The sequence below is a fragment of the Hirundo rustica genome, chromosome 16 (genome assembly GCF_015227805.2).
Source record: "Hirundo rustica isolate bHirRus1 chromosome 16, bHirRus1.pri.v3, whole genome shotgun sequence".
NCBI lineage: Eukaryota > Metazoa > Chordata > Aves > Passeriformes > Hirundinidae > Hirundo > Hirundo rustica.
The window spans coordinates 1044552-1054785 of NC_053465.1; the positions used below are offsets into that span (position 1 = coordinate 1044552).

General features: G+C 47.7%; 2 protein-coding genes across 2 annotated transcripts; one reads left to right on the top strand and one right to left on the bottom strand.

Moving 5' to 3' along the window:
* Positions 1 to 1727: 1727 nt before the first annotated feature.
* Positions 1728 to 7525, bottom strand: DPM1 (dolichyl-phosphate mannosyltransferase subunit 1, catalytic). The gene is made up of 9 exons (XM_040079973.2): positions 7405 to 7525; positions 6902 to 7001; positions 6192 to 6225; positions 5708 to 5784; positions 5572 to 5597; positions 5182 to 5277; positions 4597 to 4665; positions 4193 to 4307; positions 1728 to 2111 (listed from the first exon to the last, which is right to left on the bottom strand). The coding sequence occupies exons 1-9, from the start codon at positions 7509 to 7511 to the stop codon at positions 2007 to 2009; spliced, it is 729 nt and encodes a 242-aa protein (XP_039935907.1). The 5' UTR covers positions 7512 to 7525; the 3' UTR covers positions 1728 to 2006.
* Positions 7526 to 7606: 81 nt separating this feature from the next.
* MOCS3 (molybdenum cofactor synthesis 3) lies at positions 7607 to 9641 on the top strand. The gene is made up of 2 exons (XM_040079972.1): positions 7607 to 7771; positions 7934 to 9641. The coding sequence occupies exons 1-2, from the start codon at positions 7607 to 7609 to the stop codon at positions 9200 to 9202; spliced, it is 1434 nt and encodes a 477-aa protein (XP_039935906.1). The 3' UTR covers positions 9203 to 9641.
* Positions 9642 to 10234: the final 593 nt, after the last annotated feature.

A 10234-nucleotide genomic window follows, 5' to 3' on the forward strand; every position in this document is an offset into this window, starting at 1 on the left:
GAGACAGGAAGCAATTAAAGCTCCTGCTCCTGCCAGATGACTGAGTGCTGGCAGACACAGATTCCTAAGAAGGTATAATAGAGAAAGTACATTAGCAGAGTATTTGTGCCTTCATAGGAAATGAATATGGATGTAATTAAGAAAAGCTGATTTATGGGGAACTGTAAAGCCAAGGACATAAAATGAAAAATTCTCAGTAAATGTCAAGTCAGTGTTTTGTGGTGGCCACAAGAAGGCAAGGAGAACATTGCAATGGTATTAAGGAACTGAGAGTTAAAATGCCACTATATAAATCCCTGGTACATGAATATTTAAGACATTATATGGAGTTCCAAGCACCTGATCTCCAAAGATTATACAAGTGCTGTTCCACTATAGTCTGTTACTAACATTTTGAGAACAGCAAGATCACAAGACTTTCTTTTGCTAGGAAAAGCCAAATGGTTTCCATGGTGTGTGTTTGTATATCCCACTAAGGCAGAAAAGCCTGGATGCTCCTGATGCTTCTCCCGTCCATGGGATCCAGGGATTGGTTCCTTCCAGAGGGGCTTCCTGCAAGCAGGTGGGTGCAGAGTGAGATCAGTTTTCCTTATTTCAAGCACTTCTGTGGTGTCTGCTCATGTCCTGATGCCATGGAGCTCTTGGGTTTGTTCCTTTAGAGAAGTTATTTTCCCTTACAAATCTGTCACTTTTAAGCATTGTGAGGAATTTCACCTATTTACCTAAAACCTGACTGTTGCCCTGTCACATTTCAAATTTTCACACACTGCAGCACTCAAAATACTCCTGTTTTATGACCCTAATTGATATGTGAAAGCACCTTCCTCCAAATGTGATCTCATCAATAAATGAAGGAATTTTACCAGGCAATTTTTGTAATTAAAAAGTACCCATGGACCTTCTAAAAGCTGAACCCTAATTCACAGCAGTCAGATGATGAATAATTCATACACTGGACTTCAGTTATATACCCCTACAGAAAAATGAGGAAAAGATGAACTTCATGAGGCTTAATTTGCATTCCAGCAAATGATCAGCATTATGTACATTTGAATAAACATCTAAACCCAAATTATTTGGTCATTAAAAACTTTGTAACTATTTTTAACTTAAAATAATGCTTTTTGCTATGAAACCTCCAAATGAGACATAAATAGATACAACCTATTTACTGCAGATTTCACTGGCCCTTAAATCCAGAGATGTATCTCTGTGTATATTGTTGCTCTGATTAGTCTGCAGCAAATGAAATTATATGTAATTTTCTGAAAAAGTACAGGCAAATGTCACAAAATGTACAGGTCAGTCACTGTGATCTAGTTACATGTGGATTCAAAACCTGCAGCAACATCTTTTATTATTTTAAAGCTAATTATATCTGGAGCATTTGCTTTGGACAGTCAGCAGAGGAGAAACTATCAGAATCCGTACAACCCCACTAGAGAACAGAGGACAGGCTCTAAAGCAATCCAGTAGAAAATAAACCTTTATTGCAAGTTTTACTGAATTATTTTTATCAATGTGATGACTTTGAAGTAGAAATTTACCATTTATCCACAGACTTTCTAATTTTTTTAAATTATTATTTACAAGCCATAGGACAAAGATAGGACACATTCAGGTTGGGGTGTGGGTTTTCTTTTTTTTTTTTTTTGTCCTTGCTCATCTTTATTTCAAAATTATCCTTAACTTCTGCTGAATAATGATTCATTTCCAAATGCAAAAGATCATTTAGCTTGGTGTTCTTTATTAGGACTTAATTATTTTTACAAAAATAAGAAAGCATTAGCCTTTATTAATTTTTAGTTTAACATACAGTCCGTTTTTGTAGGGACGAGCATTCTGGGCTGCAGAATATTTGATTTATTTTTGATGGTTGTTCAGTTCTTAGGTCACGGCAGGTCTTCTGGCCACTGCACAAATTATCAAGCTTTTGCTATTTTATGTTTCAATCTACACAGATGTCAGAAAAGGTTTGTCTGGAACAACGACTTTCGGATGAACTCTCAGGTTGTAGCAAACAAGGTCAAGAGCCCCTTTAGGAAGGAGACGATTTCATTGCCTCCCAGTTTGGATTCCCCATAGACACGGTCCACAAACGAGATGGGAACCTGTTGAAACAAGCAGAGTTGTTTTTGAGGTTCAAAGCCAAAAGCATCAGAAATTGTGTAAACAAAAGAAGGGCCTTTGACTGGAGCTGTTCAGTCACGGGGAGGAGGCGAGCACCAGGCTGGCTCCCCTGTGTCAGCTCTCACCGGGGCCTTTCGTGTAATTCCCCAGAGCTGGAACCACTTGGTTTATCACCTTTAGGGCTGATCCAGAGACATTCCTCACGGCTGGATGATCCACCCAGGCAGAGCAAAGCAAAGCCTCCAGCATTTCCTTGTCAGCCAAACCCAGAGCCTTTGAGTCAGTGCCTCAGGAAGCACCGATCTGGAACAGCTCAGCCTCAGCCTGGCTGGGGGATGACTTGGGAACATGGCAGTGCCTATTGTACAAGACCTGTTTTTATTGGTCTTTGGCCATTTTATAGATTAGTTGCAGGATTTACTGACATTTAAAACATTAATTTCGGTCTCCTTCACAAAGTGACAGTGTCCAGATGAACTCACTACTCATGAGATGTTGGGAATGTTGTGCTTTCACTCCTGTGAGCACACACAGGGCACACGTGACAGCACATTCTGCCAACCCTGGGTTAGAATATTCAACCATTTCCCTAATGTTTGTCTGCGAAATTGAAACACTTCAGGAACTAAAATAAAGAATGGCAATTGAAAAAGGCACAAAAAAATTGGCTTGGTGTTTTGCTGGCAGTGTCAACCAGAAATCATTCGGCAAGAGGAACACACAGCCCCCTGCACGTGTGCCAGAGGGTCTCTCACAATTCCAGCAGGTCAGGCCAGGACAGGAAGGTGGGAAGAAGATGCCCAGAAAGGCAGGCAGAGACTCAGCAGTGACTCTGCTGTCTTAGCAGTGTCACCTTGATGATCCCAGGGACAATCCTGGCAACCCCACAGAGCTGGTCTACAGGAAATGGGCAGAAATCACAGAGTCCGGAGCCAGGGCAGGAGGGCACAAGTGGCATTTCCTGACCAGGATGAAGAATAATTAACATCTCATCCAATGAGGGGGCACCAGTATCACCCTTCAGCACAGAATTAAGCACTGAGGTGTTTCTGCACTTCTGCCTTCCTTGCACAAGAGGTTCTATCACTGCTCTCACAGCCAGCATTTTCCAAGGCTCTGTTCCGTGTGCTGGAGGACACTGCACACTCGGTGAAGTGCAGCAAAACATGAGAGATGTGCATGCAGCTCTTCAGGTACAGCCTGGGTCAGTTCCCGTCAGCCATTTATTCCTTTTAAACTGGCAGAGCTCAATCTCAATTCTCAACTTTGCTGAAGAAATATCTTTCCCTGGGATGCTGCTGCACAAGAAAAAATGGTGGCAGAGAAGAGCTGCTTTGTTGTGAGGAAATGCTCTACGCCGTGTCGATGGAGAAATGCCACACATGAAGTTTAGAGAGAGAAGTACAAGCACCAGAATTCTCTGACAATTCATGCAGATTCTCCTGCAGAGAGATTCCCAGTGAATCATCTTTAAAGAGACCAGCAAGAGCAATTCAATGAAATAAAAAAGGCAGCAGACTGCTGGAGATAGAGAATCTAACAATTGCATGGAGTTTTTTCATTGACTGTAGACAGCACATTCAAAGAGTTTAGAAGCAGAAAAGTTGTGAGAGCTGAAAACTTGGAAAATAACAAGGCAATAATTGACAGAGAACGAATCTGAAATAGAATCCGGCTGCTGGAGAAAATGAAATGATTTGTAAAGGCTCGAGTAGCGATGTCTGTACAATAGGAAGCAGGGAAGAAAAGGCTCTGAGCAGCTTTGTGGTGTATTTTGGTTTCCTTCTCTCCTTTGAAGAGCCTTGTAAAATTGTATGCTGCTGAAGGAATGGAAACAGGAAGAGGGGAAGGATCTGAGAAGCCAGAGGAGTAAATAACTGCAACTTCAGGTCTGGCATTCACCTGACAAAGCTGGAAAAACAGAACTCTACACATGTAATTTCTTTATTTTATTGTATTAATTTGAAAATCTTGGCTGCTCCTTGGAAGTAGCCAGCAGTCAGCAGTGTGTGTGTCCCTTGGAAGGGAAGCACAGTGTACTCCCAGCTTGCCCCATCCATACCTCTCCAATGGTGAATCCCAACTGCCTGGCCCGGACAATCATCTCCATCTGGAAGACGTAGCCTTTGGAAACACACTTCTCCATCAGTTTCTCTAAGACTTCTTTTCTGTACAACCTGTAAGCAATTCCAAAGGAAATAAAACCTGAAGCCCGGTTTCTGGAATTTAGAAATCCAGACAGTGTGTAGGAATCTGAACTGCAGTCACTCAGCTCATTACTATTTATACAGCTCTCTAATGAGGTCCTGGGAGCAGCAGTTCTTGCAATCTAATCCACTGTTTCTTCCACCCTTTCCAAACAGATTTCACAGTCCCCAGTAAAGAAGGTCTGTTCTTACTCCAGTTCCTTGTCCAGCAGTTTCTTATTTTCCCATAAACTTTAGGAATTGCAAACCAGACCCCTACCTGAAACTCCCTGTTAGATCTGACGCCCCTGGTCTCAGCAAGACCTGAGTCAGAAAATTGGCTCCACGACTGCGAAAGAAAACATCAGTGTCAGAGTTGTTTGGTACAAGATGGGCACTTACTCCAGCTATGAAAAACCAGGGACAATCCAAATCCAGTCCCTGTGATACCACCTCCAGATCAGACTGTAACACAGCTTGTGCTCCAGATTCTTTGCAGGATAAATAAACCAACGTTAACTTCTGCCTGTTCTGGGGGAGGGACAGGAGCATTCCAGCTGTGCAGGCTGAGGGATTCCCTCACAGCTGCCAGGTCTCAGCCCCAGCCCCTTCCCTGGATGATGGAACTGGATGTCTGTCCAACCTGAGGCCACTGTTCCAACCCATCTTCCAAGCCCACCCATCTCATTCCAGCCCTTCTCGGTGGATTTGGACCAAAGAATTGGCCAGTGTGGGTGCTTCTGGTGTTTAGTGTGATTCTGCAGTGCCCAGCAGGTACTAAAGAGTTCAGCTTACAGCGATGGAGTACTTGGAATTATTATTTACAAATAACAAACTTCTGTGTAAAGAGCTGAAGAGTACTAACCTGATTAACTTTCTTTTCAAATCCCAGCCATACACTCCTCCATTTCCTTTATATCTTGTTCCAGATACAATATCAAAATTGCCTTCTTTCTGCTTTCTGTAAACAATTGGTTCTATCAGAAAAACTGGAGGAATGTTTCAAAGTACAAATTTCAAAGAACAATCACACTTTCAGTACAAAATCTGTATTTTTACAAACTTCTGAACAAATAAGGAGAGGAAAGTTAGGGTGGCTATGAGCATTATTCAAACACCTGTTAATTGTTCTTTTATAAGGAGCTACTTCAGGGAATCTTACTAATTATTTTTTACCCACTATGGTATAGAACTTCATAGACTGCCTCATAAATAATTTATAAAGATCAACTTTCATACTACAGTCGGCACCTACCTGATAAACTCCGGAATAAATTTTGGCTGAAATGAAAGGAAGACAGATCAGGAAGAAGGGCGGGGGTAAAATAACAGCAACCAGTGAAAACTGAATTCCAACAGGCTGTACCCACAGTCCGTAAACGCAGCCTTACATGGTGGGAGAGGTCAGCATCCATAATAACGATGAAATTCCCAGTGGCATACTTCATTCCGTGAATGTAAGCGGTGCCTGATGGAAACAGAGATAATTGCCCTCGCTCTTTTAACACAGAAACGCACAGAGGAACTTCTTCACTTGAGGAGGGGTCACTGCTTGAAATGGCATTTACAAAGCGCCACGTGCACTCAGGAGCCAAGGGAAGCAGGATGGGCTCCGAAGCATCCCCAGTACTTCACACCCCATTCTGTGGCTGCAGGGCAGGGGGAACCGTCAGGTCTGAGGTTCTGGGCACTTTCTGTGTTTGGGATTTTTATGTGCATTTTTAAAGCTTGTTTGTTTACGAACAACTTGATGAAAATGTGTTTCTGCTTTTGGGCTTTATTGTGATTTTTTGTGGACCTTTATATACTGGATCGATCAAAGTATCCAGCAGATTTTTAATTTGTTTTTAGTAATGAGAGTTAATAAGGACTTACCCAGGCCCAACTTCTTTGCTCTGGGTCTCAGAAGCTACAGGGGATATAGAAAAACATATAAATTACTTGACATACAGTTTTTAAAAAGCCTCCAAAACTTCCTATATATTTTTTTCTTGAAACAATCTTCATATGCAACTTAATGCAGAAATACTTTAAAAAACTTGGCATTTATGCAGTAACAGACTGGAAAAGTATCTGACTGCCACTGAGTAAATGACAACATCTTGTGTATAACTGAGGGTTATGCAGTAATATATTGCACAGATAAAAATAGTGCATTAAAAACTCCTGTTCTTGAGGAATGCAATGAGACAGATTAAAAATAAATCACAAACCCAGCCCAGCTTTCATGTTCCCGATTTCCTTACTCCTGCAGTCAAATAAAATGAAATTAAATCTTTTCCAAACCACATCCTTCCCTCAGGCCTGCACCAAGTACAGCAGCACTCACCAGTCATTGCTCAGGAGCACACAGCAATGCACCAAGGATTGACAGCAGTTTGCAAACAATTAATGATTTTGCATATTTGGTCAGAATGCAGCATTATGAACTATCGTGATCTTACACTTGTCTAAAGTGGTGTACAACAACTTGTTTAAGAATGTAAAGAAAGTGCAGAATCCAGGAAATCCATCCCAGTTCTCAAGGACTTACAGTGCTTTCCAATATAAAAAAAGAAAAAAACCCAAACGAATACACAACTCACTATTTTATCTGATCCATATATCTTCTCCAGTTGCTGAGCAACTTCCTGTGTGCCATCCGGGCTTCCATCATCAATGATGATAATTTCAAAATCGATTCCACTGAAACGAGAGTGACTTCCCAATGAACAGGGGGGCTGCCCAGGGAGGTCTGGATCCCCATCCCTGCAGGTGTCCAAGGAATTCCTGGATGTGGCACTCAGTGCTCTGCGCTGTGGACTGGGCACTGGGCACGGCTTGGACTCGATGGGCCGGCAGAGCTTTTCCAAAAGATTCCTGTGACTCACTGCGGGTTAGGGACCCCTGTGTGCGCACGGATGGCATCACTGCCTTCCCAACCTGCGCCGCCACTTCATGGCCGGGCATCTCCCAGCCCTACAGACCCACCCGTCGCTGCCCAACCCCGTCCAAACCCCGCACCGGCGGCGCCGATCCCGCTCCGAGCCCCGGCCATCCCGCGGCTCCGCGCCCGCAGCGGGCCCCGGGCCGTCCCCCAGGGCGGTACCTGTCGCGGAAGGTGCGCGCCAGCAGCCACACGACCAGGGGCAGGTTGTCGCGCTCGTTGTAGGTGGGCAGCAGCACGGACACGCGGCCGGGGCCCGGCGCCGCCATGGCGGCAGTGACGCGGCCGGGGCCGGAAGCGGCGGGGCCGGCAGCGGGAGGGGAGCGGCAGCGGAGCCGGAGCCGGAGCCGGAGCGGGCCGGGCCATGGCGGGCGCGGCGGCGGCGCGGCTCCGGGCGGAGATCCGCCGGCGGGAGCGGGAGCTGCGCGGGCTGCGAGAGCGGCTGGCGGCGGAGCTGGCGCGGGGGGACACGGCCGAGCAGGAGGAGGACGGAGAGGAGGAGCGGGAGCGGGAGGAGGGAGCCCGCGCCGTGCGGCAGCCCTCGGCGGCCGAGCCGGCGCGGGGGGACGCGGGGGATGCCGAGGACGAGGACGGAGCCCGCGGGCCGCGGGAGCGGCCGGCGGCCGAGCTGGCGCGGGGGGACTCGGGGGATGCCGACGAGGAGGATGACGACGAGGAGGAGGAGGAGGAGGGAACCCTCGGCTTCCCCGCGGAGCTGCCGCCGCTGCCGGCGCGGTCGGCGCTGAGCGCGGCCGAGATCCTGCGGTACAGCCGGCAGCTGGTGCTGCCCGAGCTGGGCGTGCGGGGGCAGCTGCGCCTGGCGCGGAGCTCCGTGCTCGTGGTGGGCTGCGGCGGGCTGGGCTGCCCGCTGGCGCAGTACCTGGCGGCGGCCGGCGTGGGCCGCCTGGGGCTGGTGGATCACGACGTGGTGGAGACCAGCAACCTGCAGCGGCAGGTGCTGCACGGCGAGGCGCGGCGCGGGCGGCCCAAGGCGCGCTCGGCGGCCGCGGCGCTGCGGCGCCTGAACTCGGCCGTGCAGTACGTGCCGTACCGCGGGGCGCTGCGGCCGCGCTCCGCGCTGCGCATCGTGCGCCAGTACGACATCGTGGCCGACTGCTCCGACAACGTCCCCACCCGCTACCTGGTGAGCGACGCCTGCGTGCTGGCCGGCAAGCCGCTGGTGTCCGGCAGCGCCCTGCGCCTGGAGGGGCAGCTGGCCGTGTACAACCACGGCGGCGGGCCCTGCTACCGCTGCCTGTTCCCCGAGCCGCCCCCGCCCGACGCCGTCACCAACTGTGCCGACGGCGGCGTGCTGGGCGTCGTCACCGGCGTCATCGGCTGCATGCAGGCGCTGGAGGTGCTGAAGATCGCCTCGGGAATGGGCTCCACCTTCAACGGGCACATGCTGATGTTCGACGCGCTCGAGGGGAGGTTCCGCAACATCAAGCTGCGGCCGAGGAGAGCGGACTGCGCCGTGTGCGGGGACAGCCCCAGCGTCACCTGCCTGCAGGATTACGAGGCGTTCTGCGGCTCCTCCGCCACGGACAAATGCAGGGCTCTGCAGCTGCTGCCCGCCGGGGACAGGATCTCCGTGCAGCGCTACAAGGAGCTGCTGGATGAGCGCGTCCCGCACGTGCTGCTGGACGTGCGGCCGCAGGTGGAGGTGGATATCTGCCGCCTGGAGCACGCTGTCCACATCCCGCTGAGGAAACTGGAGGAGAAAGATGAGGAATCCCTGCGGCATTTACAGGATAGAATTAGCGAAGAAAAGCAGAGAACTGATGGCCAAGCCTCCGTCCCTGTATATGTTGTTTGCAAGTTAGGAAATGATTCCCAGAAGGCTGTAAAGATCCTGCAGGAGTTACCTGCCGAAGAATTTGGTTCTGTGTTAGCTAAGGATATTAAAGGGGGGCTCATGGCTTGGGCCACTAAAATTGACTCAACGTTTCCTCAGTATTAGAATTTTAAATTGTGAAAAAACCCCACACATTCGCAGAGTAAGTTCTGTAGGGTTCCAGCTCCTCTGTGTAATGGCTATATCACATGGAAAAACCAGACAGAAATACCCATGGAAAAACCAGACAGAAATACCATATTGCTCTTTTATGTTACCTTTTTTTTCGTGAGAAAAATGCGTATTTTTGTAGCTGATTATTTTTATAAAAATGTAAATCTATCCATGAAAGTGGAAAGAAATGTGTTCCTTGGTTATGATGTAATAGTAAAAACTTGGCATAATTACTGGCTTGTGCATGTGATGATTGAGAATATCCCGATTCGCGCTTGTAGCCTGGAAAACAACAAAACACAGGAATCATGTCTTTACTCAGTCTCCAAACTGCTTAACAAATTGAAACAGTGCATGAAATGAATAAAAAAATAATGACTGTTAATCTCTAGCTGGTCTGTAGCACTGTAATCTGTCACAGGGAGTTGCCAGGACAGCACTCATGAGACCATGGTGGTGAACACCTTTCAGTTCTCTGCAGAAGCCGAGTGTATTCATGGACTAGAACAGCTCCAGGGTGCTAAGAGCTTCATCCATCCTCGTTTGTTGGGTGGCAAAGTGGTGGGTTCCCCAGCTTGAACAGAGAAACTGAGGTTAACCGTTAATAAGACCTAAGTTTAACCACGGAAAGTTTGTAAAACACACAAAACTCTTTTATCAGTGCATAGAAGATTTCAGAGATGGAGAGGTAATGAGGAGGTGAGAGAGGAAAAAACAGCTATTTATCCTCCCTCCCACAAGGACGAAAACCTGTTTCCTGAGTTTTCTCCCTGTTGCTGTGGCAGTTGCAGCTCCCCAGTTGAATTCGCTCGCTGGCGTGAAGAGCTCTTCACATCTGGAGAGTGTCTGTACTTAACTGGATGAAACGAAAAAGAAATAAATAGCTTCTCAACAGAGCTGCCTGAGGCCTCATCACCTCAGCATAGTAATTATCTCCTTTTATTAATTAAGGTATGGATTTCTTTACTTCCTGAGGAGGAAAAA

Coding starts and splice junctions, on each gene's coding strand:
- DPM1 (XM_040079973.2), bottom strand. CDS start 7,511: ATGGCGGCGCCGGGCCCCGGCCGCGTGTCCGTGCTGCTGCCCACCTAC. Junction 5,785..6,191: donor AGCAAAGAAGTTGGGCCTGG/GTAAGTCCTTAT, acceptor TGTTTCCATCAG/GCACCGCTTACATTCACGGA. Junction 4,666..5,181: donor TTGAAAAGAAAGTTAATCAG/GTTAGTACTCTT, acceptor TTTCTTTCGCAG/TCGTGGAGCCAATTTTCTGA.
- MOCS3 (XM_040079972.1), top strand. CDS start 7,607: ATGGCGGGCGCGGCGGCGGCGCGGCTCCGGGCGGAGATCCGCCGGCGG. Junction 7,772..7,933: donor GGGAGGAGGGAGCCCGCGCC/GTGCGGCAGCCC, acceptor GAGGAGGAGGAG/GGAACCCTCGGCTTCCCCGC.